The sequence below is a fragment of the Typha latifolia genome, chromosome 5, assembly GCF_019914945.1.
Source record: "Typha latifolia isolate L0001 chromosome 5, TyphaL0001v2, whole genome shotgun sequence".
NCBI lineage: Eukaryota > Viridiplantae > Streptophyta > Magnoliopsida > Poales > Typhaceae > Typha > Typha latifolia.
Window position 1 is genome coordinate 15,754,725 of NC_133090.1, and position 25,283 is coordinate 15,780,007.

At 40.3% G+C, this 25,283-nt stretch overlaps 6 protein-coding genes across 7 annotated transcripts; 3 read left to right on the plus strand and 3 right to left on the minus strand.

The window, feature by feature from the left end:
- Positions 1-619: 619 nt before the first annotated feature.
- LOC140788455 (enoyl-CoA delta isomerase 2, peroxisomal-like) lies at positions 620-3,378 on the minus strand. Its single transcript, XM_073137705.1, has 2 exons — positions 2,415-3,378; positions 620-868 (listed from the first exon to the last, which is right to left on the minus strand). Exon 1 carries the CDS (start codon positions 3,179-3,181, stop codon positions 2,426-2,428), a length of 756 nt encoding a protein of 251 aa, XP_072993806.1. The 5' UTR covers positions 3,182-3,378; the 3' UTR covers positions 620-868; positions 2,415-2,425.
- A 625-nt stretch (positions 3,379-4,003) lies between these two features.
- On the plus strand, positions 4,004-5,313 carry LOC140789477 (pathogen-related protein-like). The gene is made up of 3 exons (XM_073139191.1): positions 4,004-4,337; positions 4,409-4,846; positions 4,963-5,313. The coding sequence occupies exons 1-3, from the start codon at positions 4,161-4,163 to the stop codon at positions 5,065-5,067; spliced, it is 720 nt and encodes a 239-aa protein (XP_072995292.1). The 5' UTR covers positions 4,004-4,160; the 3' UTR covers positions 5,068-5,313.
- Positions 5,314-5,714: 401 nt separating this feature from the next.
- Positions 5,715-7,489, plus strand: LOC140788222 (receptor-like protein 51). Its single transcript, XM_073137390.1, has one exon. The coding sequence runs from the start codon at positions 5,891-5,893 to the stop codon at positions 7,214-7,216; it is 1,326 nt and encodes a 441-aa protein (XP_072993491.1). The 5' UTR covers positions 5,715-5,890; the 3' UTR covers positions 7,217-7,489.
- Positions 7,490-9,100: 1,611 nt separating this feature from the next.
- On the minus strand, positions 9,101-15,508 carry LOC140789501 (cellulose synthase A catalytic subunit 4 [UDP-forming]). Its single transcript, XM_073139217.1, has 13 exons — positions 15,248-15,508; positions 14,350-14,420; positions 14,136-14,187; positions 13,914-14,049; positions 12,887-13,153; positions 12,441-12,786; positions 12,148-12,285; positions 11,484-11,609; positions 11,174-11,386; positions 10,837-11,092; positions 10,562-10,761; positions 10,031-10,384; positions 9,101-9,926 (listed from the first exon to the last, which is right to left on the minus strand). Exons 1-13 carry the CDS (start codon positions 15,438-15,440, stop codon positions 9,342-9,344), a joined length of 2,937 nt encoding a protein of 978 aa, XP_072995318.1. The 5' UTR covers positions 15,441-15,508; the 3' UTR covers positions 9,101-9,341.
- Positions 15,509-17,643: 2,135 nt separating this feature from the next.
- Positions 17,644-18,666, minus strand: LOC140788975 (uncharacterized). 2 transcript variants are annotated; one of them, XM_073138537.1, is made up of 3 exons: positions 18,411-18,666; positions 18,225-18,326; positions 17,644-18,129 (listed from the first exon to the last, which is right to left on the minus strand). In XM_073138537.1, exons 1-3 carry the CDS (start codon positions 18,591-18,593, stop codon positions 18,049-18,051), a joined length of 366 nt encoding a protein of 121 aa, XP_072994638.1. In that variant the 5' UTR covers positions 18,594-18,666; the 3' UTR covers positions 17,644-18,048. The 2 variants fall into 2 exon arrangements, with proteins under 2 accessions (XP_072994638.1, XP_072994637.1); XM_073138536.1 differs by having other exon boundaries at positions 18,225-18,338; positions 18,411-18,655.
- A 1,196-nt stretch (positions 18,667-19,862) lies between these two features.
- On the plus strand, positions 19,863-23,956 carry LOC140789838 (chaperone protein dnaJ C76, chloroplastic). Its single transcript, XM_073139691.1, has 9 exons — positions 19,863-20,231; positions 20,486-20,614; positions 20,712-20,841; positions 21,121-21,241; positions 21,770-21,851; positions 22,336-22,389; positions 22,479-22,517; positions 23,049-23,136; positions 23,551-23,956. Exons 1-9 carry the CDS (start codon positions 19,977-19,979, stop codon positions 23,679-23,681), a joined length of 1,029 nt encoding a protein of 342 aa, XP_072995792.1. The 5' UTR covers positions 19,863-19,976; the 3' UTR covers positions 23,682-23,956.
- Positions 23,957-25,283: the final 1,327 nt, after the last annotated feature.

The window sequence follows — 25,283 nt, forward strand, 5'->3', positions numbered from 1 at the left end:
AGATATCAATCCTGCATTTGTTGGCTATAATCCTTACCCCTTATTTAGCCGTCTTTGAACTCTGTAAGTGCCATTCAACTATTCAAGATCCACCAAAACGACAATGAATTTATGCTCCACCCAAACTTTTTTCTGTTTTTCCCCCTTCTAAATCAAACTAGCTGCTGCATTTTTTTATTCTTCGGCAGAGGTCATTACCAGGAACACTAATAATTTTGGTTCGTGTTTTTCAAGAATAATTTAATCCATCTCTTAAATATAAATTAGATATATCTATAACTTTTCTATCATATGGTTATTTGATTATAAATAATTACTTTAAATAATATATACAAAAATTTATTGGTTACTAAACTGTGAATATGTTAGCGGTATTAAAAATCTTACTTAAAAAAATACATAATTTTATTATACATCTTCACCCATGATAAGATTTTATATATAATTTATTATGTAATTACCTTATATTTATATAAGGTTTGATCAAAATATAAAGTTTAGGGTTTAGAGTTTAGCATAAATGAGTGTTTGGTTATAAATATCACGAGAAGTGTTATTACATAAACTTCACCAACAAGACATAAGGCATGGATAATTATTTTCACTCACAAGAGGGAAATTAATAAAACGCAATAATCTCCAACTTTGAAGACCAGATAATATACATCCTTAATGATGTAAATTTTGCAGCCATGTCCAACTGGATACCACATTATTTAGTGTTCCCATATTTAATCTATTTATCAGCTGGGGATAGATTGGGACTTGTGAATAAGACAACAATATGGAACTATCTCGGAAGGATTCAAAGACAGTAGTTACCTTCCTCTTTGCTGAAGGGGGACTGTCTTGGCATGCAAGAAGTACTCTGCATATGAAAGAAAGTTCACAGTTATTGAACATGGAAAGAACGAAATATTACATTTATAAGATAAATTTCATCTTAATTCTTGAAACTTTGTATAGCAAGTGTATGTTAGGTACAGTGGAGAGACACGATCCCTCTGGGATGCATCATAAACACTCCAATAAACATCAGACACTACGAAACAAGAAGCTGCTTCAAGCTCTCACTCCGTGTCTACAGGATGGCAACCTTATTTATCATCAGAACAGGAGCACTCCCCAATCAACATCTACTAATGAAATATTTAGAAGAACAAAGCTCTTGAATAACCTTATGGCACCTTCTGGTGAATGCAAACATCTGCTTAATGTACCTAGAGTCTGCTGCTTGCAGAACAAAGCATTAAGTAGTGGTCGAAGCTATTTGCTACAAAAAAGATTTCCTTGTGTGCTGCTGATAACATAACCTATCAGGTAAAAAGCAGTATTCCAAGGAGAAGAATAACCATATATTAGGAACCAGCGGATCATATTAGTCATGGAGATTTAGACAGATATACACTATCACATATTGAGCTCTAAAATTTACGCAGAGCTAGTTAAATGATTTAGACCGACAGGTGCATTCATGACCTAAATCAGTAAGTCTCTTATTGGTGACGAACAAACTCACTGGCCATAATGGTGTACCTTTGCGAATTCTTCCGTTGGATGGAATTATCATGAAATTAATATACAAACAAAACTGATGTTTGAAGCAAAAGTTTAAATTATTGCAAATAGATATTATGATATATCCATAAATATAATAAATTAATAGTCATCATCCAAAATTTTCTCGCAATAACACGAGGTTGACTAGATCCTAGATGTAATAAAAAAATGAGAAAACTTCAGAAGAATTTGTTAGATTTAAATGACCAGTTAACAATCTAATAATAAACCCATTAAAAATTGGTGCCAATTTGTGAGCAAAGGAAAATAAGACAACAGAGTATAAGAAAAGCTTTTCTTTTTTGGTCAACATTCAGTTCAGATAAGTCCTAAATAGTACGAAATAAATCAAATATTCCTTGCAGAATTAGGTGTAATCAAGTCTTTTTCATCTTTAATTTGTCTAATCAAATTGGCAAGAGTAAATCTGTAAATGGTACGACAACTTCCAGTTCAACAACAACAGCACAACACAACACAACACAACACATTAACAGCCAAGTGGTTCGGCAATGTGAATCCTTTTCCAGCCTCTAACTCTATCTAGTTCAAGGTTTAATATATTGCAGTAGAATTCAATCGCAATGTGAGTAAATCAAAGAGTAAAGTATGCGTCTAGTAGCACAAATGAATTCCAACACTCCGAAAAAAATTCTGGAATTATTGAAAGAAATTCCTAGGAACAGCATTAGATTAACAAACGCGAGAATTAAAAAAAGAGAAAAAGAGAAAGGAGGATAATTCATATTTGTTCTCTAATTAAGGCAGAATAATTTGCAAAGTTTAAAGATATCTCAAAAACAAAAACAAGGAAACAATCATTTTAGAAGCAGATGGAGATCCCGATCACTAACCATTCTTAGTCTCAAAGCTTAGACACGACCTTGTTCTGCTTCTGCTCATCGCTCTCCTCGACTAACCCCACTGCCCTACAAATTTCTGGAAAAGTCGACATCCGGATCGACGCGTACACCCCTCCGTCCCAATTCTTCGCCGCGAGTTCCTCCCCAAGCCTCATCGCCTCCTCCGCTGTCTCGGCGGCTCCGCCGCAAACCCGATCAACGATCCCCCTCTCCTTTGCTTCCTTCGCCGCGATCTTGCTCGCCCGCAACGCCACGTCGCGCAGCGCCCTCGGATAGGTGATCTTTTCCCGCATCACCGCCATGAAGTAGGGCGGGAAGGTGAGCCCTAGGTTGAGCTCGCTCATGTAGAGGACACCTCGATCGCCTCTCATGAGCACGTAATCATGGGAGAGGGCGAGGAGGAGCCCCGCAGCGGCGGCGTGGCCGGTGACGGCGGCGATTGTCGGCATGGGAAGGGAGAAGAAGTCGGCGACGACGGGGGCGAAGAGCGCGACTAGGGATCCGAGACGCGCGCGTGCAGCGGAGAGGGATCCTGCGGCGTTGGCCCAGGCGAGATCGAAGCCATTGGAGAAGAAGCGGCCCTCGGCGACTGTGACGAGGGCGGCGCCGCCGCCTCCTTTGGCGGACGAGGAGGGGGAGGAGCGGACGGTGGCGAGGGCGGATCGGAGGGAGGAGATGAGATCAGCGTCAAGGCGGTGCTCACCGTCGCCTGTGAGGGTGAGGACGAAGACGCGGCCGCGCTTCTCGAGAGTACACATCGTTCGTATGGTTACTTTGACTCCCCTTCGTCCGTAGTTGGGATAGAACCGTCTTCTAGCTTCTTAGTGCATCGGAAAGGCACATAGGAAATTCTATGCGGGCTCACCGGCATCAACGAAAGCGACGGTCTTATGCGTGAACAAGACGTAATTACTAGCGGTCGCAAAAGACCGGCGAGTTATTAATAAAGTCTTTCGGGGAAGTCCGATAAGATCCCGCTACGTTTATTGGGAACTGTAGATCTAGCACACGTGTCTCACTTCTTCACATAACCTCGTAAATTAACTTTTATATATAAAGTCAGTGGGTACTCTTTACTGTTACGAGTAGAATTAAATCTAACTTTAAATAATTATTTAAAAAAAATTATTTAGCAGTTTAGTTTAACCGTTAATAGCTCATCAGTGTGGTAGCATGAAGAAACAATTTGACATTCAACGAAGCATACGAATGATTTAGTATGTTAAATAAAATTTAGTAAAACTTAAGTGTCGTCTTATTTAGAGATTATTTATATTTTAACAGACCTATATTTAATCTTCGGACTTTATTAAAAATAAAATAAAATAAAATAAAGAAGGCCGGCCCAACTTCTTGGCTTTGCTTTGCTTCCTTGACTTACTGTGCACCTGTGCTCGTCGAGGACGTCCTCTTCCCCGGCCCAGGAGTACGGAGAAGATTTAGCCCCTTGGCCCAGTACGATTATAAGGATGGAATAGGACCAAAACTTTGTGCCGTGATCTGGTGATATGTATTAGAACGTGTCAAGCTCTCCCCAAATTGCTCGAAATAGCTCACATCATACTGCCCAAGCAGCGACCGTCTCCGTTTAGGAGACAAACTATCCGAGTTCCATTACTTGCGTAAGCCCAAAAGAAGACTGCTCTGCAGCGCTGCATCATGCAAAATGGGAACTGAGGCAGATGCAATATATATCCAATACTGATCGATCTACAAATAACTCATGCATCTCTATTTATGATCTTCGCATGCATGCATCGCATAAGTAGTCTTCTTATCACAATGGATTCAATAATGGGACACGAGTACAGATCTCACTTGGTTGGAGAGGGAGAGGCAAACACCCAGTGGAGGCACGGCTCTCCTCCCACCTACCACGTTGTCAACCGTCTCTTCGAATCAGAGCGAAGCAAGGTAACACTACTTTCATAGCTATCTAGCTTTAATTACGTGCGTGGTGTGAGAGCCGAGATATCCATTTTTAGGAATGGCCGAAAGGGTCTCTAGAAGAGATGGTGCAGAACGCCATCAAGACGTGGGAGTGGGAGATGGAGCTCTCCCACAAGACCCGCATCGGAGATTTGAAGTCCTTCAACCAGGCAAAGTTCAGGTACTCGGTCAACGGGAGGAAGGGATTGACCGGGGAGGAGGCGTTGACTTTGGGGAGCTACAACGCGCTGCTCCAGAGCTCCCTGCCGCCGGAGCTACGTGGCTACGACGCCGATGCCGAGAGTTTCGAGTCATCGCACGACGTGTTCCGGTCGGCGTTCCCTCGGGGATTTGAATGGGAGGCGGTCAACGTCTACTCCGGACCGCCGGTGATCACGTTCAAATTCTGGCATTGGGATCACATGGAAGGTACGTTTAAAGGGCATGAAGCTACGGGAGAGTTGGTTGAGTTCTACGAAATTACTATCCTTAAGGTACAAATTTCTTTCGTTACCAATCTTTATATTCTTTCGTAGCTATAAATAAATATAGATTATGTTTTAGTAACAAGCTAGTAACAAAGTTTAACTAAATTTTCATTTATATGCAGGTAGACGAGCAATTAAAGGCAGAGGAGGTTGAGATCTACTACGACCCCGGAGGAGAGCTATTGGGGCGGGGGGCTTCTCAAGGGCCCATGCCTCTCCTCCAATAGAGAAGCTTGCCCCTATTTCAAGTCGGAATAATTTGAATTATATTTTGCTTGCAATGAAGTAAGAGCTGGAGGCCGGAGAAATTAATATAATACCTACTGCAATTTATGAACTTAGGAGGTTGTCACGCACTGCAGTGTAATTAAAGTTGCCAAAAGTTTAAGAGTCACCGTTCTGAATGTACCTTTGGATTGTAGCTATTGGCTAGATGTGCTTTAGTTTTAATACTTAACAGTAAGACTCTTTGATATACCTTTTTTTAAGATTTGATAATGTTTCCTTAGCAGACTAGAAATCTAGAATATCACAATTGGGCCCCAGGCATTGAATCCATTAGCTTCGTTGTAAGAGGACGAAAAAGAAGGGGCAAATTAAGAGAGGCTCATGATGCTGCCCACCATTATTTGCCGATGACTGCTTACTCTATTGCCAGAGGAAGAAGCAATCTAAACCCCAAAGGAGAAAATTCCTAATTTTAAAGTAACAAGATCGGACGTAGGTAATAAATATAATAGCGGAAGAAAAATCAGGTGCCGTGCACGTGTCTGATTGATACTCTCAAACGGCTAATGCCACGGCCATTTATAGCGTTTCTGAACTCGTGAACTGAAGCATCGCCAATCATGTCTTGCCGAATGCCGAGCCCGCCGGATGTAGGAAATTCCTCCGACCAAAGGTGCACACCATCCTCTGCCATGCTATAAAGCTAAAAGCCTAAAAAAGCTCCACTATCAAACACAAACCTCGGAAATCCCACTATTTTCAACTCCCTCCCAGTCCCAGAAGACCCCTGCTCCTCTCCCTGCCTCACTGAAACCTCCATCCATGGATCCCAAAACCACCCTCTCTCTCCTCCTCCTCCTCCTCCTCCTCTCGTCCATCCATGTCACTTCCACCGCCATCCATGACCATCCCATTCCTCCATCTCCAAGCCCAACCTCCTCTCCCCGGGCCCGCGAGCCTGGCCCAATAACCTCGTCGCCCTCCTCCTCCTCTTCCACCCTCGACCCACGCCAACTCACCGCCCTCCAATCTATAGGCCTTCCCGTCTCCCACCGTGACCCTTGCTCCTCCTCTAACTCCACCGTCACGTGCGATGCCTCCTCCCCCTTCCGCCACGTCACTTCCCTCCTCCTCGCCAACTGCTCCCCCGACCTCGACCTCTCCCCCACCGCCCTCCGCTCCCTCTCCTCCTCCCTTCACTCCCTCTCCTTCCTCAACTGCCCCATTACTCCCCCGAAGCACCTCCCTTTCCTCCTCCCCCTCCTCTCCTCCTTCTCCACCGCCGGCTCCCTCCGCCGCGTCTCCGGCGTCTGGCTCGCCCGCCTCCGCAACCTCACCTTCCTCTCCGTCGTCGGCGTCCCCGTCGTCGCCACCCAACCCATCGTTATAGTCTCTCAAATGCGTAACCTCACCTCGCTCACCATCTCCAATGCCAACCTCTCCGGCTTGGTCCCGCACCATTGGCATTCCCTCGAACTGACACACATCGATTTCTCCTCCAATCACCTCACGGGACCGATACCCAGTTCGATTAGCGTCTTGGGCTCTCTCGAAAGCATAAATCTTTGCTCGAATAAGCTCTCCGGAGTCGTCCCTGACTCGATTGGGGACTTGGCTTCCCTCAAGAACGCGACTTTATCCAACAACTCGCTGTCCGGGCAGATACCCACTTCGGTTTCGGAGCTGTCCGAGCTTGTCCACCTCGATCTGAGCTTTAACCAGTTCAATGGAAGCATACCCAAGTTCTTCTCCGAGATGAAGCGGCTCAAGGTGCTCAATTTGGAGAACAATAACTTCCAAGGGGTGGTTCCGTTCAATGCATCCTTCATTGCTCGGCTTCAGGTCTTCAAGGTGGGAGGTAATAGTAACCTCTGTTACAACCACACCTTGCTTTCCTCAAAGCTCAAGCTTGGGATTGCGCCGTGTGACAGGCACGGACATCCGGTCTCGCCGCCGCCCGACCTGTCGACTCGTTCGGACTCCTCGGATTATTCGGAGGACGACGGAAACGATGGAGGAGACGACAGTGGAAATGGTGGTCAAGGCCACCATGGGCCTAGCAAGCTAGTGCTCGGAGTGGCCATTGGATTGTCTTGCTTGGTCTTCTTGGTATTATTCCTCGTTTGCCTCTCCAAGGTGTGTGGATGATCCAATGTGGGATTAGTGGCATAGATTAGAGTTACAACTTTATGCTTGGATTTAGATCGATTCTTTAAACTCTGAGAAGGCAAGAGTGAGATTGGGATAGTAAATTAAGGTGAATTTATTCATTGCGACTGTTTACATTTGGAATGTTTGTTGGTGACATTTACTCTTGGGAGCTACTGAGGATGGGATGAAATTTTGTGACGAGTTTTATACTTGTATTTCTACCAACTTATCAACTATGGCACGGATATATTTTATTAGCTTCCCAATGTATATTGGATGGCATCTCTAAGTTCGAGCTTATATCCTCTTGCTTTGTTTTGTGATCTCTTTATTTGTTTTACAGTTGTTTTAGGTCTAGATTTACTTTCCCATTTACGCCAATGGGTATCTCAGTACAACTTTTTCAATGGATATCGGCCTTTCCCTCTTCCCATAGCTTCAGATTACTTCCAACCAAGAACTTAGCTGGTTGGCCGGAGGAAAAAAAAAAAAAAAAAGACAGAGCAAGTACACCCAAATACCAACAAGTTTGAGAATGCAATAGACACTGGTAGACATGCAAAACGTGGAGAAAGATGAGTTGCATTGCACGAGTATAAAGGCCACAAAAATGCTATCATCAAGAATGCAAAGTGAAGTAAAAGAAAGCGAAAGTTAAAGGCTAATGAGGGTACTCGGGGCCATCGTTGGGCCTGGGATTATAGACAACGCCCGCCCGGACAGGAGGGGAGCGACGTTGATCCGATCGAATCCGTTCCGGCGTGGCTCAAAGATGCGTTGCTCGGCCCTACAGGAGATCAACCAGCTCGGCCTGTTACAAGTACCACCGTCCAGGGCTGATGTCAGAAAAACCCCAGGGGCAGCTTCCGTAAGTGCCAGAGAAACACATGCAACGCCAAAAAGAAGTTTCAATTATTGAAGAGCAACAATAAGATGAAGATGTCACTCTGTAGTTTTGGTGTTAGTTGGATGCTTTGGTTTAGTGGTATTAACAGTCCTTTTTGTGCAAAGAATAAGGCTGTGATTGCCGCTGGATTTTGGCAATTTGGAAGGAACGTAATAGTGTAACTTTGGTGGCCAATAGGTTTCTACCAGGCTCCTCATTCCTCCATATGGCGTTCGAATAGCTGGCAGTGTGATCCTGCTCCTATTAACGAGAATGTGCTGGTAACTCTTGGTTGGCTAACTTTGGCAGATTCGATGATTTTTGGTGTTTCCAGAGAGGTTCAAATTGTATTTCAATGGACCCCCTTAGCATCTTGTTGAGGTAGTTATAGTTTGCCGCCCCCTTAATTGTCACTCTGTTTCTTTTTCTAAAAGAAATTATCTTTCTGTATCACTAGAAGTGGACATATATATTCCTTAAATTATCAAAGTGTATAACCAAATATATACCCTACCAATTATCTAATTGTGTAACCAAGACCTCTCCATTAGAAATTCTGTAAGTAAATATATTAAAATTTTGACTAACTGATTAGACGGAAGAAAATTAAGGAATCTGTTTAAAGCTTAATATTTAGAGAAATCGCCCTAAATATTATTAAAAGAAAAAGATAGAAGCATATGAAAAAAAAGGAGCATTTTTATCTATCTAATATTTGGTCAAATTTTGAAGATTATTTTTATCATAATTTTTAATAAAATATTAATGGAAGAGATTAGTGATATATTTAAATAGTTAGAGGATGCATCTACTATTTTTTATTTCTTGAGGGAGTGAAAATAATATACAGTGACAATTGAGGGGTCATGATATAATTAACCTTTTATTTTATTTTATTTTAGACTTCTGGGCTATCGCACAGCAACAGCATGGTGTAATTAGCTGGATACCCAGCTCTTTTAATAATAAAAAAAGACTATCTGGACACGGAAATATATGACAACTTAATATTGAATTCCTTCATTTGAATATATGTAGGTAAGCTTAGCAGCAGTAACTTACATCACAAGTTATAACACAAAAATTTCACGCCATGTAAAAACAATATCTTCCTTCTTGCACAACGTTCACAATTCCTAATGATGTACGGGCACCAAGAAACAATTCTTTTTCTACTATTCAGATGTTACCTGGTGTTGACTAAAAGTCACTGCACTTTGAAGTTTGAATTGAAGCTCAACAATCGATAGAAATGCAGCCTTGCGATACAGTACTATCTGAGCTGCTCAAGAATGGATCGATCTTCACCCAAAGAAGAGAAAAGACCGAGGCAAGTAGCACTGACCAGAGGACGACGATGGTAGGAGTCCGGTTCTGCCTTCCCATGAGACCTTTGAGGAATGGATACAGATGAAGTATCACCCACATTGCAAAGAACACCTTCCCAAAAAGAGGCCCCCAAGATTCATAACCGCTGTTCAATGCATCGGAAAACCCAGCAACTACACCTACTAGATTGACAACGAGAAGAGTTGTTGGTGGAATCAAAACAGTGGTCCACTTGAAAATATAGAGTTCACCAAAATCCCCATCATCGGAAGCTTTTGCAGTTACAGTGAAGTTGGTGTCAAAGCCTGCCAACATCTTTAGAATTCCCTGGAAGACAGCAAAGAGATGTGCAGAGACGCCTCCGATCACCCAGAACTGCTCATTCCTCCACCAGTCCTCAATGCCCACGCCGCTCCACCGCAACTCAAGAACGCTCGTCAAGATGATGGAGAGGAAAAGCCCCAGGAACCAGACACTTGCAATGTTGGAAAGCTGAGAAGATGCAAGAATAGAAAAATAAAAAAAGTAATTGATAAAGTGATAGTCAACAAGAATTTGTATCACAAGAACATGAAGAATGAAGAAGGGTGAATTACCGTTGGAATGATAAATTTTCCAGTCAGCAGGCAAATAGCAGGTAAGGTACAGTAGGCAACGAGAGGGAGCGAAGTAAATGGATAAACAATTGTGTTTGTGTAAGCCAATCTCTGAAGCCACTTGAGACGCCCACCGCCAAAGCCATACCAAAGGGGACAATGTCGGCTAAAAAATATTTCAACAGAACCTAAAGCCCAGCGAAGAACTTGATGCAAACGATCAGAAAGGTTGATGGGTGCTGATCCTTTAAAAGCAGGCCTTGTTGGCATGCAGTATATTGATCTCCACCCACGACAGTGCATCTTAAATCCGGTCAATATGTCTTCAGTAACAGATCCATATATCCAGCCAACCTGAAAGAAACAGAAATAAGAATCATATGGCGGGATTTCCAGAAGAAACTGTTCGTTTAGGGTATATAATAGATACAGCAAATTTCAGCAACTTAAAATGTGATAGATCTAATGAAAACATAATAAACAAGCAACTTAGAATTATCTCAGTTAAATACAAAAGGCATAAGAGTCCACCTCTTTTCCCCAGTCTGTTTTCTCCTCGTATCCACAGCTAATTACATGAATTGCCTCTTTGATTAGGGTCGACGGGTTTGCAGACTCAGGGGCTCCTCCATTTTCCATTAGAGTAGATTCAATAAATACTGAGGACAACCCAAAAGTCTTCTCAAAACTCATCTGCGAGATCAGTAAAGACCTCCCATATTCATCATAATCTGCAGACATAACCAATCGTCAGTGACACTTGGGCAACACACGATCAAAAGCTCAGTCATGTTAAGCATGCTTACTATCAATTTCTCGTAAATTATATATGGCAGCATTCAGATCTTCACGTCTCGAGTCACGGCACAGTTCAGTCTCATCTTTTGGAACTTTCTTGGAACGACAGCAGCAACAACAACCGCAGCACAGTGAACAAAATGAAGACTTCGGAAGGGTTGGCAAAGATGGTGGTCCATATCCATAAAGTGCTTGTCTATTAAAAACACAACCAGTTCCCACATAAACAGGCCCTTGGATGCCGTCAAGCCCTTTCATGTTCACCTGCATACCATTAAGTGTAAGCTCAAAAGTAAAGGAAGATTAATAAGCTTGAAAGTCAGAGGACACTGTTTTCATGCTTACGTCAAAGAAGACAGTGTTTCTATTAGCATATCGGTCACTGCGATCTATACCATCAAACCTCTGAGGAAACTGAACATAACAGACGTCTCTACCAACTTCTGGATCCATCATGAAACACATTGCTTCACGAACTGCTTTACTATTGTTGATGTAGTGATCACAATCAAGATTAAGAAGATATGGAGCATTTGTAAGAATTGCAGATACTCTAACCTGCAAGATTAAATAAGTTGGACATTATAATAATGTAAATAATACTCACCAGAAGTGAATAATCAATAATTTCCCATGGAATGATTATTATGTTTACCAGTGCATTCATGGCTCCTGCCTTCTTATGGTGCTGATACCCAGGTCTTTTTTCCCTTGAAACATAGACTAGCCGTGGAAGTTCATTTCCTTCTATGTCGTGAGCACCAGTATTACCAAGAAAGACCTGCAAAGAGTAAGTTCACAATCGAATCCTGTATATATAAGACTCTCTTGAATCTTGATGCACCTTACCCATTAACAAACAGTAATATTGCACATTTATACCCAGTAAGCTGTCTTACAAATAAGAAGATTTCAATGTGACAACACTGCTAGAATAACTATTCCAAAATTTTAAACCTATAAGTTTATTTTGAAAACAAACCGACATGTAGAACTTGAATCTTTAGTTCTTGAAGCAGTTGGTTAAGATCTAGATATCAATTTAAATAGTTCTAAGAACTAGCAGCACATTGAATAGATTTTGAGTTGTCTACACTGCTCCAGCAGGCCAATGAATATGAAGATCAAAATGTTACAGTTTGTGAATACTACCAAATAAAGAACAAATGACAGTGTACAAAGACGCAAACAACTCTTGCCTGTTCAAAGGCTTACCATGAACACTAAGATAGCAACCATAAACCCATGTCCTAGAACTCGAGAAAATGCAATATGAGAAATTCAGAAATGATGGATCCGGAAAAAAGCAAGTAACAAACCTGAATCATGCCAGGGTGGTCACGGGAATTATTCCCTGGCCATGGAGTTCCATCTTGCATAATCCAGCCCTCCTCTGGTGTCTTTTGAGCCTTGGCAACTAATGCATTTATCCTGACTTTATACTCTTCATAGTCTCTCTGCAAAAATATGCAACTGTAAGGGGATTGTGCATCTACCATTGTTCAACTCCGGGAACACATAAAGCAATTTAAATATAAGAAAATTTGCAATAGCTAAAAATGCTAATTCAAGAATCCTGAAACAAAGCCTTCACTTGCACAAACATTCACACCTTCATAGATCTGCGCTCCTTGACAAAAGATGGTTGTACTTTGTCCTTCAAGTAGTCAATCTTCTGTGAAAAGTAAAACTCCGGAGCTCTTGGTTCAATTGAATACTTCTTACAAAATGGGACCCACTTCCTAGCAAACTCGGCAGTTTCCGCGAGAGATTCAAAGGAAAGCATAGCAGAACCATCATCAGATACATAGCAAGAAACCTTGTCAACGGGATAATCCACAGCAAGAATTGAGAGCACAGTGTTAGCAGTAATCAGCGGTGGTTCTTTTAGTGGATCCACTGTACTAACAAAGAAGTCCACAGCAGCAAGCTGACAATCTTCACGCCCTTTCTCATATCTGGAAAGCAGAGAACCATCGTTGTGTAATTTATGTAGAGCAAACAACAAAGTAAATAATTAAGTGAGCCACTATACTTCCAGCAGCTTCAAATGGGTACCTTGCGGATAGTCTGTCAATATATGTCTCCCTATTAATAGGTGACCATTTAGGAAATTGATCCAACACCCATGACACTGCAAACCAGATCTCACATATGACTGATGTCAGCCATAGACCATAAGCACTATCAACAGGAGTTGTAACTCTATAATGAAAGAATAGCCCAAGAATTATCAATCTCATTATGATCACAGCCCTATAAGGTGTGAGCTTATTAGGTGAGATAGGAATGATCTCCGAAAGTGGTTGCCAAACTTCTGAAGACCTGCATAGAATGTCATACAGAGGTACAGTTAATTCTGTGGAAACAGACTAGGTTTAAACATAAGATATCAAAAAATCAGTATGACACGACAACAGAGAAATACAGCTTTAAAAGATGGAAGAAAGACATAGACAGTTAGACATAAATGAGTGTCAACAAGGAGACTAATTCTTCAAGCACCAATTTCTTTCTTTTTTTTATAATAAGATGACAAGAGACCAGTAAACTAATAACCTCTAACTTAATCACTGATCAGGATATTGAAAATCTGAAACTTTGCCAACTAGTCCGTACAAAATCCAGCTCCTTTACTAAACAGAGGGAAAAATTCGTTTCTCATGGTTAAAGGATATCAATAATCTATCATCAAATGCCCTAGTACATGTTTTGTATATTGAAGTATATTGGCCTCTTCTAATGGGTTCACACCCACTTTTCATTCACTTCAAAATTTAAGATAGTCAGGTACTGAAGTAGTAGTGCTAGAAATAAATGAAGTCAAGATCTCAATATACTCTAAAGTTACACAAAGATATTTAAATTGGCAGTCCTTAAATAAAATGATTTTATACCTTTCATATTAAGTAAGACATCATGCCTGATTAAAAAAAGAGCTTGAAAATGAGATAGAAAACACAAATATAGCCCATGTGATTATCGAAGGTCAAGCAATATTGGACAATAGATGTATCCGAAAAAAACTTCAGCAAGGACATAATTCAAAATATTGTCAATTCCTTTGAAATCATTATGTCCTTACTCTTTGTCTTCCATCTTCTGTTCCACTGGAATCTGGGCTTTCTCGGACTTCTTTGCAGCTTTCTTGGCATTCTTCTTCTCCTTCCAACTCTCAACTCTGTTCTTCCATATGGGGTTCCCAGATTCACTTTGTAACTCTTTAAGCAAAAAGAACATAAAGCTACGGTCAAATTCAAGAATTCATATTTCAAAGCATGAAGTATATTATAAAAAAGAACCCTACCACTATCAACTGCAGAGAAGCTGCTATAGTTTCTAGCATGACCACCATTGTCCTGCGCATGTTAAAAATAACAGCGATAATTCAATTAATTCTTGAGAGATTCAAGAATGAGTGAATGACTATTCTAGTAACTTATCAATGCCAAAAAGTGTAGAGTGCTTGTCCATAATACAAAATAAGACAAAACTTATCAGACAGTAATAAGATATGTCACCTGGTGATCATCAAGATGGGTTTCCATTTGCAATTCTGTGACTGCATTATTGTAAGAATTACTTGCCATTTCTGCAGATAATGTCTACCGTCATTAAAAGTATAAGGCAAAATGCTGAAATTTCTATGAGCAATACTAAACCATTGGTAGTTTTACAGGAATTATCTTTTTGCAATCATGCAAAATGCTGAAATTCGTAAGAACAATACTAAACCATTGGTAGTTACGGGGATTATTTACATGGAATTGTGAAAGGCCATTTACAGTATCAAATGCTTGGCTTTCTCCACATCTTACAAGGTCAACACATTAACTGAATGCTAACACCTTTTTCATGCATACAGAGCCTTCCATTTTGTAATTAAGAGAATCATCTGATCATAATAACCTCATGTTGCCGACTTATGACACTTAAGTTATGACTGATTTTAAAACATCCTAGATGTGATGAATGAGATCTAGCACATGATATTATGACAAAATAGATGAAGGCCAACAAAGGTTCTTCAAAAGGTGCACATATTAAATTATCAATCACGAGTCACGACATAACTGAACGTGCATAAATAGCATTTCCAGTTATTGCTGACTATAATTGCTCAGTTGTGTACCAAACATATCGAAGAGTGCAGATTGTTAATGCTATCCGAGTAAATGAGAACAAAACAATGCCCTAGAAGAGCAATCAGTTTGATGACTTAGGTTAGTTACAAACAGTAGTCGTATTATTCTATCAGAAAATAAATTGACAGAAAAATCCATGAACAACTAAACTAGATTCTTGGCATCATCGATCTGGTATCTACAAATATATTTTCCGGAAAAGGCCTTAAAATAAGCAAAAGGAACGTATATATCAGATATGATGCCAAGATCGAGATTGAGAAAGAGATCAGACCAGAGGCTTGCAGATAAGGCTCCCCACACCCTAAACAGCTTCCACGGCCCTCCTTAATCTCCTCATCGAGGCACGTCCTACAAATAGGGTAGTTGCAGCCATGGCAAGCGACGAAGACATCACCGCTCGAGGGAGAGGAGAACCCCACGGGCTCACCGCAGCTATTGCAGAGAGGTACACCGGACTCCATCATCCTTCCTCTCTCCAAAAACCTAGATGACTCCTCCTCCGCCACCGATCCCTATTCCTCTTGATCGTAAGCATCTCGGGGTTAGGGTTCTTTGTAGTGTGAGAAGGGAGAGAGGGTTGAGCGGTCGAAATCGACGGGTGGATGGAAAGAATGGAAGCAAAGGCTGCTGTCTTCGAGTTGGTTGGTCGATTCGCCATGGTCATCATCAGAGGATTTGAGATTGGGAAAAAAAGTTTCGTGGCAGCGAGCTTGCGGAGTTTGGAAGGGAAACAGAGTGGACGGTTGCTTTGGTCTTTGGGTGGTTGTTGAGTCGGATGCGTTCCTTTTCCTGCTAAAGAAATACTCAACTAACACAAACTTTTGGCGGGAATAATACTGAGGAACACGTACGTAGAGTTTTAAATTATTCTAAGTACGCATACCAAATAATGTACCAAGTAGGTGATTTACAAACTTATTTATCCTATTATTGAGTTTTGCTCAATGTAAATGCTATATCAGATAATTTATATACGTGTAAAAATATTACTACGTTAGCGATTTTATCCGATACAGTTGTCTTCTCTGTGATGTACAGACCTATAACAATTCTTGAGCTGTCGACTAATCTAAGTTTGGGGAGGAATTACTTGAGAATTTTGTTGATTTATTACCCATTTGTGCATTATGTATAAGTAAGGAATAATCACTTCAAGAATTTATTCATCAGTCTCTATATAATCACTTCAAATACAAATAAAAGTTAAGGGAGAAAATCAAGAATACACACAAGCAAAGTTATTGGCATTTTCCTGTACCGCCTGAATGATATCAAACTTCTTCACTCTCAAGTTTGGTAAGAAAGTACAGCTGTGGCCTTGCACGATTTTCACATTGCTGGGCATTCTATAAACGATGCCAAATAAATGAAAATATTCTAACTGAGGTTGCAATACTTAAGGATTGAAATGCCATACATTTTTCTTCTTCTCTGTGTACATACAGTAGCCTCTCCAGATTATTACAATATCGAGCATGTTAACATCCAATGCAAAGTAGTATCAAGCATATCGACATCCAATATTGTAGCAAAGATCATTTCTTCTTTCTGCAATGTAATTCTTCAAGTATCTTTCAAATTAAACAGAAACAGTGGCAGAAAAAAGAAATCATTACAGAGGATTGTAATTAAAATAATGCATCAGCGCCTTTTCTCAAAAAGTACTTCCATGCCAGAAAGAAGAACAAACAAACAACTTTGCATGGTATGAGCAATCTCCTTTTAATCCTCCCCATAACAACAGCTGTACATCTTGCAATACCAACCACTGTTAAGCTGGTCCCGATTGCACCTTACCTCTATTACTTCAATCAAGCATTGTCTTACCTGTATCCATTGATCTATTTATCTGGCAATAAGACTGATGCAATTCTTACGTCAGATTTAGCTAGTAAACCAAAAAGTTGCTGGATATACTTCACCTGAATCAAGATAATGAACTTTTACAATCTTTGGAGCTTGTCTTTTATTAATCTCTGTCTTTTCTAATACATGTTGCAAAGTTGTCAACATTAACATCTGAAGAAAAGCTTGAGACAAAAGAACAATGTTCATTGTCTATCTCTAAGGTCATGGACTATATATGTTAGGTAACAACTTAAAGGGCTTGATACTCGCAGCTCTTATGGAATTGATTGGTATTACAATAAACTGGAGTGCAGGTGCTTGATATAAACATTGTGCAACACAATACTAAACTACAGATTCCATGACAATTCAATAATACAACTTTCTATATTCACGAGCAACTTGTTTCAACTTACAAGTGAAATGATTTTATCATTAGCTTACTATTTATGATGACAGTAGTTCAATTATTGCTTATTGAAATACCAATGATTTTGATTTTCCCACAATTCCATGGATGTGTGAACTATTGTTGTCATCATGAGTTTTATGATCATTAGTTATAATCTCAAAATTCCATACATAAATGTCCAAGAATTCCACATAATTGAGGTACAATTAGAGAGTAGAGAAAAACAGTGAGTAAACAATAGTTGACGTCAAAACATTTAACAAGGAGTAGAAAGGAGAAAGTTATTCGTGAGACAGAAAATATAAATAAAGCCTATGAAAACTGCATTGGGTGTCATGTTTGATATTATATTCTTCATAAAAAAAGTAATTGAATATACCTGTTGCACAAAACAGATGACATGCTACTTTGGGAATTACCAAAGAAATAAATTCTACCTTGAGATTACATAATGGAGCATATAGTTCATAGACAGAAAGAAGAAGAATACTACAGGATGACGATTCACAACAAATTCTTGCTAGCACAGCTATTACATTCAAACTACAGAAGCAACTGTCTTTATCTAAATGAAGCATAACATTAACCACTAGGAGTTACATAGTAATACTTAGATACCTAACCAAAGTTCCTTGCTTCACATAAAAGAAAAGGATATGCCATTTACTCCTTCCAAAGTTCTTAGTAGTCAGACAGCGTTCCATCGTGCTGCATCACTCAACTAAACATTGTCAGTCCCTTCCTAGTTTTTACCCAGCTCGAGGCCCAGAGTCGCAAAATGAATAAGGAACCAAGGTATTAGAACGCAGCATTTAAGGGATAACCAGCTTCTTCCCAGAATATATAGTGTCTCCGCTCATCTCATTTGCTTCCTTGATGGCATCGACAGACACCTAAACAGCCATCATCATTGGGGCATTTCATCAAACACAGGTCGGCAACCACATAACCACAGGAAACCAACAACAAAGCAAACAAAAGACCCTACCCCATATCTCGTAGCGAGGCCCCAAAGCGTATCACCCTTGGCAATCTCCACAATCCGATTGGAAGACGACCCACTTCCCAATCGCTCCTCAAACTTAAGATTCTGAGCAGGATACTGCAAGAGGAGTGAAAAATTGGCGAGGTAAAAAAAGATATAGAAGCAAAAGTGGCTTCTTTCAGGCATTACCTCATAAAGGTCGTGTGGAGGCGGAGGTCGGCGAGCCTGGACGCGTTTGGGGATGAGACCTTTGACGACGCTAATTGCGATGCCAGAGAAGACAAAGAATCCCACGGCCTTCGCGATGGTCGCGTCGTTGGATTTTCCTTCACCGCGATCCCCACCGCCGCGGATGGAGGAGGAGGAGGACATCTCCGAAAGTGTCTTGCAGAGGGAGGGGGACTCGCTTGTTGTTTTGTTTTGAGTACAGAGCCAAAAGTACGAATGAAGTTTTAGTTGGGCTTCACCCAAACGATCCGCCCAATTGGGCATTTTGTGGATCCAATCCATGGGCCAAATCAAATCCTTGGTGAATCTAGTCTTAATTCAAATTTGTAGCTTAAGCAGGTTCGGCAGTGCTGTTAGAACAGCTCGGTAATGCAACGGTTTGGGACAGGTCTGGACGGTGTTTGATTCGGAGCAATTATTCGGTGATGCATATAATTTGAAGCCTAGACTAAACAACTAAAAGCTCGGTGGAGTCTAAGTGTCTTTGTATTTAATGAGTGTTTGTCTTTTGTCTAGCTTATATCTAGTCTTTAGACTTATAAATGGTTAGAAAAAAAAAAAAATTGGGTCGGATACTTAGATGGGTTTGAGATCATATCGAATTAACTCGGATCCACCTTGGAGTCTAAGCGTCTTTGTATTTAATGAGTGTTTGTCTTTTGTCTAGCTTATATCTAGTTTTAGACTTATAAATTGTTAGAAGAAAAAAAAAAATTGGGTCGGATACTTAGATGGGTTTGAGATCATATCGAATTAACTCGGATCCACCTGAGCTATGAGCTAAGAGTTTGGCCCAGTAGGACTGTTTGGCATTTAATCCTTGTAAGATACAAACTTAAATATAGACCACAAGTTTGCTCGACGGGAATCCTGACCCGGGGCCTAGGAAAAGTGGTGACCCGGAGAACGCCACGTAACCATATGGAAGCTTTTTAATTACCCATCTCCTTGCAAATAATCCACTAATATCGTGTTACCCCATCCCTCTTCTGTCCAATCAAATATTATGCACGAAGATCTGTCAGGAAAAAGAAAAAAAGTATCATGCTTGAATGTACTTCCTCAACGATTAAGGAGTAGATGGAAAGACCGAATCCAATCTCAGGTGATTATTATGTAATAAAAAATATATTTGATGATGGTTTTAGTTTAATGGCTCACTTGATGACTTGATGGTACGGTGATTTAGATGAGATGGTAACTTTTGAGCGATATTTTAGTTTAGAATAATAACTTTGGAATACATGCTCCAGCGACGGTGGAGACACCGCCCTACGAATTTGCAGAAGGGATACTAATTTAGTTGAAGAATATAAAGCGTACAAAGGTCTCTTAACCTCACCGGAGTTTACCGCAGCAAAGCCTCTTTAAAAATCACGCTGTGCGGCTCCAAGAAGAAGTATAAATACAGAAGGAAGAAGAATCACACCAGAGGAGTGGCGGAGGAGAACTCGTCAAGAGGAGAGAGAAGGCTACAAAAGCAATCTTTCCTCGGAGTCGAGATCGGTCTCCGTCTAATCCTCCTCGATGGCTCAACTTCTCTCGCCAGTGTGCGCCGACTCCCTCCTCAAGTTCAAGAACCCGTCGCCGCCTTTCCTCTTCTCCGGAAGCCGGTGGCGGAGTTCGCCGGCAGCGTCGCGGGTGATGGCGGATCCCCGAAGCAGCCTCCGCCGCCACTGTGGGCCGCGGAAAAGGGATGTCACTGTCGCCGCCGCCGCCGCCGCAGGGGAATCAGGATCGACGGATGATATCGTGGATGATTACTACGCTGTCCTTGGAGTGGTAACTTAATCCATTCTTGATATTTGGTCTTCTGATAGAAATATCTCTCTAGGGTTATCGCAACATGAGAAGAGGTAGGAATTACCTACTTCAATAGATCAATTGTGGATATTTGGGAATTTTTTTTCCTTCGTTGCATTTACTTACTAAAAGGAAGAATTTTAGTGAAAGGAAGGATGGTGAAAAAAGGGGGCAAGCACTATAGCTCTAATTATTCCACTCAGGCTAACATATATAAATATCATGCATAGCAGATGCCAGATGCCACTCCCCAGCAAATAAAAAAAGCTTACTACAATTGCATGAAAGCTTGCCATCCAGATTTGAGTGGGAATGATCCGGATGTGACTAATTTCTGCATGTTTATCAATGATGTCTATGCGGTGAGCTCCTTAAACTTGAAACTCCGTTAGATCGTGTTAAATTCATGCATCCCGAGATGTTTTATTTTGTAAGCTAACATGAATCAGGGAAGAACAGGTGCTTAGTGATCCTGTGCAGCGTATGGTATACGATGAAATTCATGGGTATGCCTTGACTGCTATCAATCCTTTCATCGATGACGATGCTCCTAAGGATCATGCATTTGTTGATGAATTTAGCTGCATAGGTATGGTGATTTTCTTATTACTTTAAGCTTTAATAAATAAGCGGAAGAAACTTCATTCTTTTTCTTGATTAGCACGTCAAAGATCTATTCAACTCCAAAAGTATTTCGTATTTCTCTTCTTAGCTCAATAGACATATGGCAATGACCTAATGAGTTGTCGGTTGACAATAGACACGAGACAATGGATATCCTAATGTATTGCAGATGAACTTGGCGCAATGCATCTTAATCTCTTTGTCAATGGTACCAATATATTACCCTTTTGTCATGTAAACACAGGATGTAAAAATTGTGCGAATGTGGCTCCTGATGTTTTCCAAATTGAGGAAGACTTTGGACGAGCAAGAGTTTGCTGCCAATCAGGGAATTCGGACTTGGTTCAACAAGCTATTGATAGTTGGTGAGTTCCGAGGGGCATAGCAACAGTAACTGGATGCAACAAGCCAGTAGTAAATGCTATCTGATTTAGTCACCTTAATCTACTATCATTCATTAGTGTGGACTTCTCTGGATCTGGGCAGATTTTCCCATTTAAATCATTATCTCTATCTCGTTATGTACTATTCTCATTTCTATGAAGTATACTTGGAGACAATGACATGCTTCACTAACAATTAATGAGATGGAATGTAATCTTCTGTTCTTTGAAATCAATGAAACTTTATTATTTGAAACTCATATGAAGAAAGACCTTCCTAGTAATTCTTTTCTGTAGATATATTTGAAGATATCTGGATACTATTTGTTTTCATCTCTTCAGCATTCTTTCAATAACTCTTCGTTCTTCATTGGCTCCCCTTTTCTGATCTATTTGGTATTGTCACGAGGATGTGCATGTAAAGTTTTAACAGATGATATTCTGTCAATCGCATTTCTTGCAGTAATGGTTTTCCTGCTAATGCTGATCAATTTGAATGTTCATTTTCAGCCCAGTTGATTGCATTCATTGGACTTCTGCTGCACAGCTTTCACTTCTTGAAGATGAAATGCGTAGAGCTGAGAGAGTAAATGTAAGACAAATTTCCTAATGAAATACTCTGTGATTAGTAAAAACATCTGGTAGGGTGTGCTCAATGTCATGTCATATTGACGGTCATTTTGTATGCATGGAGAACTAAAAACTTTTGTTCATTTTAGATGCCAATTTCATGCTTACACATGTTGAGTCCAAAAAAGTAAGGGAAGGATCTTCTGTTGCATTGAGCTTTATTCAGAGTTGGGTAGAGTTGGGGTCTGTGGTAGGGAGAGACCAAGTAGATCTTCTTCTTTCATATCTTTTTGGTCTTTCTGTTTTAACATTTTTAAGCTTTTGAAGTTCTCCAGTATTTTAAGATTTCGGTGAAATTGAACAGGCTGGCAGTTATAGATATTGCTGAAATGATTACTGTCCTTTATTTTCTCCTCTAGTCTATTTTTAAGAACTGATTCAAAGTTGCCTTACTTGAAATCTCTATTATATAGAACTCTGTTATAAATGAGTTTCTATTTGAACAGGTTGGGCTAATGCTTGCAGGAATGGGAGGTTCATCAGTTGATGTGTTTCGGATGGTAATAAAGATGGTTTTGATTCTTGATGGAATTTGTATTTACAATAGTAGCACTTTCTTGATTTTCCCTGACATCTTTATATGCGACAGGCAAGTTCACGGTGGGAAAAGAGACAAGCAAAAGTCTTGGTATATTTCCTTGTTCTTATCGATTTATCACCTCAACCTGTTTGCCAGACAATATCCACTACTGTCAAACAGATACTATGTTTGCTTATGTTTCACTTGCTGTCGTTTCATTCCTCTTAATAAATCATTGATCATTTGTTTCTAGAAGTCTGCTTAATTCCTTAGACTGGGCCTAGAATAATCATCTCACTTGTTCTCATTTTGATAGGCAAGGCATGGATATGATTGGCATGATCTCCCCTTTCACTTGACCTGTAAAGTGCTGATAATTGACACATTCCTAATTGCCTTGCCTTATTTCTCATCTTGAGCCAGTATGACAAATATGATAGCGCCGTGGTTATGATTCTTCTTTATCTGCTTAATTGAGATAGTTGAACAAATATGGCATTGCAATCATATTCTTCATTTCCTGTCTTGTGTTGCCCCTTACGTACTATGTGATAGCAGTGATGTCATAAGTTAGTAATTCAAGATCATCATAGTATTCCTTATATTTGCAGTCCATTAGACGTGTTCTCTTGCATGCAGGAAAGGGTTAGGATTCGAATGGTGAAGCAGAAGGATTCAAAGTCCTGGAGTGATGTTTGGGGAAAGCCAAAGGATTACCAAAATACAGGTACTCTTTCACAAACAAAAAGGAAAAAAAGAAGCTATATATGCTGCTAAAGTTCCTGTGATGTCTCTCTCTTATCCTCTGAATCTTCAAGGTAAAACTTTGTCAGTTGCGATGGTCAATGAATAGCAGCAATTGTTTGGCACTAATATTACTAGTTAGATGTATTCACTTTTCACATGCATCTCAATTAAAGGGGGGACATAAACCTCTTCATTGATCTGAATCTCAAACCACGTAGCTGGTGGTAAAGCATGAGTGGTTGCTGACAGTATCAAGCCTCCTAGTTTCTGTGCAAATTAAGATAACCCTTAGGCCTGGAATCTGGATGGCCCTTTTCGATTTCTTTCATTTTTTTTCCTATCAAGCTACTTGCTGGGTTTGCTTCCGATGACTAATAGGACATTTAATTTGCAGAAGAGGAAGCTAAGGAGCGAGCAAAAAGAGCTGCAGAAGCAGCAAGAAGGTGGAGAGACTACTCGAGGAAAGGCACAGATAAACCCCCTACTTTCAAACTTCCAGAGGCAATGTCCGGTAAAGAACAATGAAACACGAAAGAAAAGATGATTCTCCGAGACAATCTCTCTCCTCCATCAACTTCTTAACGTGTAATTAATTATTTCCAGAGCGCTTCTACAGCCGCTGCTGCTTAGTTCCCACTCATATTATATTTGTAAATCATGTATAAATCCATAGATGATTCTTACAGGTGCCTCTCACCAAGATCATTACCCTCTCCAACATGTATCCTATGTATATATATACTCTCTCGTTACGACTATTCTAACAAATAAAATAGTTGTTGATGCTGGATTGGAATGACTGACATGCGTATTATACAAACTCCATTCATCCTCCAATTAACTGATATTTGTGTTAATTAATGCATCATAAACAACAATTAATCTAAGTCAATTCCCCGGGGAAGCAGTGATTACTAACAACACAAGCAAAACAAACAGTTATTCGTAGTCACAGTTCTACTTCTACCTGACAGTACAAGCAACAGCATGAGCCCAAGACTTCAGGTGTGCCTTCATGGCCAAACTATTATTCATAGGTGGCATGGCATAACAATTCAACGACCTAACAAAACTCTGGGCCTTCTGTGATCTCCTCATTCTTTGATGCTCCCAGATCGCTGAAACTGGTCTAGCTTCCAACTCCAATCCACCAAAACAAGTGTGCAAACTCATGTGCCCTTTAAAGTACTCCTTGATCTCCATATGCACTTCAGTTTCTTCCATCGTGCTCTCTTCTGCATTTATCTTCCTCTCTTCTGGTTCTGCTGCTTCTCCTTGATGATCACAAGTGGCCAAAGACCTCACTTCTTGTTGGCAAATCACTTCTTTTGGGCTTTCAGGGTCAGTAAGAAGATGTGGCTGTTCCTCTGAGCTCTTCCCATCGACGCATTCAGACGGGGAAGATGGTTTGAGAACGTTGGAGAAGAACCAAAGATGGTCGATATTTTCTAAGATCATCTTCCCCTCCATGTGAATGCGATCATCTGAAAGTTATCTGAAAATATAGATGAATTAGATAATGAGAAGATATAAAGGTGAAATGTTACATACATACATATATATATATATATATATATATATATATATATAATTAAAGCCAATTTGAATTGGATGGGTTGTCAGGCATTATCTCGAGGTACCAACGGCTCTGTACATCACGTGACTCCACCTAAAAGTCCTACGTGGCACATCTTTTTATGAGAGCCAGAGTGGATTTCAGGTGAAATGTTACCCAACTGGGACCAGTGGAGCAGCCCATTGGGTTTCTAAGTCGACCCTTTCTTGGCCCAACTCCAAGGATTTTTCTTTTTCACCACAAAAAAAAAAAGAATAATGGACTTGCATGCAGTTAAGTGCAAGCTACGTTTAATAAGAAGTTAAAATGGATTTCAGAAGTACTATCTGGAGGATTGGCTAGCTATGTCTAAAAGGCCAAAGCCATGGACAAACTAAGAAACAAGAGAATTAATTTAGAGAAAGAAATCTAGGAATGATAAGAATAACTGAGATATTGTTTGAAGCTAACAAGAGTTCAATTATGACATTCATATGGCATGCATATAACTAGTATATACATAATAATGTATAGACTCAATATACATAAAGTTTTTCTGATTAAAGCCAGAG

What these genes read in the sequence shown, in the direction of transcription:
- LOC140788455 (XM_073137705.1), bottom strand. Translation starts at nt 3,181, where the DNA reads ATGTGTACTCTCGAGAAGCGCGGCCGCGTCTTCGTCCTCACCCTCACA.
- LOC140789477 (XM_073139191.1), top strand. Translation starts at nt 4,161, where the DNA reads ATGATCTTCGCATGCATGCATCGCATAAGTAGTCTTCTTATCACAATG. An exon ending in TCGAATCAGAGCGAAGCAAG is followed by an intron (nt 4,338 to 4,408) that starts GTAACACTACTT and finishes ATCCATTTTTAG; the next exon opens with GAATGGCCGAAAGGGTCTCT. An exon ending in ACGAAATTACTATCCTTAAG is followed by an intron (nt 4,847 to 4,962) that starts GTACAAATTTCT and finishes ATTTATATGCAG; the next exon opens with GTAGACGAGCAATTAAAGGC.
- LOC140788222 (XM_073137390.1), top strand. Translation starts at nt 5,891, where the DNA reads ATGGATCCCAAAACCACCCTCTCTCTCCTCCTCCTCCTCCTCCTCCTC.
- LOC140789501 (XM_073139217.1), bottom strand. Translation starts at nt 15,440, where the DNA reads ATGATGGAGTCCGGTGTACCTCTCTGCAATAGCTGCGGTGAGCCCGTG. An exon ending in ACCACCCTGGCATGATTCAG is followed by an intron (nt 11,610 to 12,147) that starts GTTTGTTACTTG and finishes TACTCTTTGCAG; the next exon opens with GTCTTTCTTGGTAATACTGG. An exon ending in GAAACACTGTCTTCTTTGAC is followed by an intron (nt 11,093 to 11,173) that starts GTAAGCATGAAA and finishes AATGGTATGCAG; the next exon opens with GTGAACATGAAAGGGCTTGA.
- LOC140788975 (XM_073138536.1), bottom strand. Translation starts at nt 18,593, where the DNA reads ATGTCCTCCTCCTCCTCCATCCGCGGCGGTGGGGATCGCGGTGAAGGA. An exon ending in CTCCACACGACCTTTATGAG is followed by an intron (nt 18,339 to 18,410) that starts GTAATGCCTGAA and finishes CTCCTCTTGCAG; the next exon opens with TATCCTGCTCAGAATCTTAA. An exon ending in GCCTCGCTACGAGATATGGG is followed by an intron (nt 18,130 to 18,224) that starts GTAGGGTCTTTT and finishes ATGGCTGTTTAG; the next exon opens with GTGTCTGTCGATGCCATCAA.
- LOC140789838 (XM_073139691.1), top strand. Translation starts at nt 19,977, where the DNA reads ATGGCTCAACTTCTCTCGCCAGTGTGCGCCGACTCCCTCCTCAAGTTC. An exon ending in TGATGAATTTAGCTGCATAG is followed by an intron (nt 20,842 to 21,120) that starts GTATGGTGATTT and finishes ATGTAAACACAG; the next exon opens with GATGTAAAAATTGTGCGAAT. An exon ending in CAGTTGATGTGTTTCGGATG is followed by an intron (nt 22,390 to 22,478) that starts GTAATAAAGATG and finishes TATATGCGACAG; the next exon opens with GCAAGTTCACGGTGGGAAAA.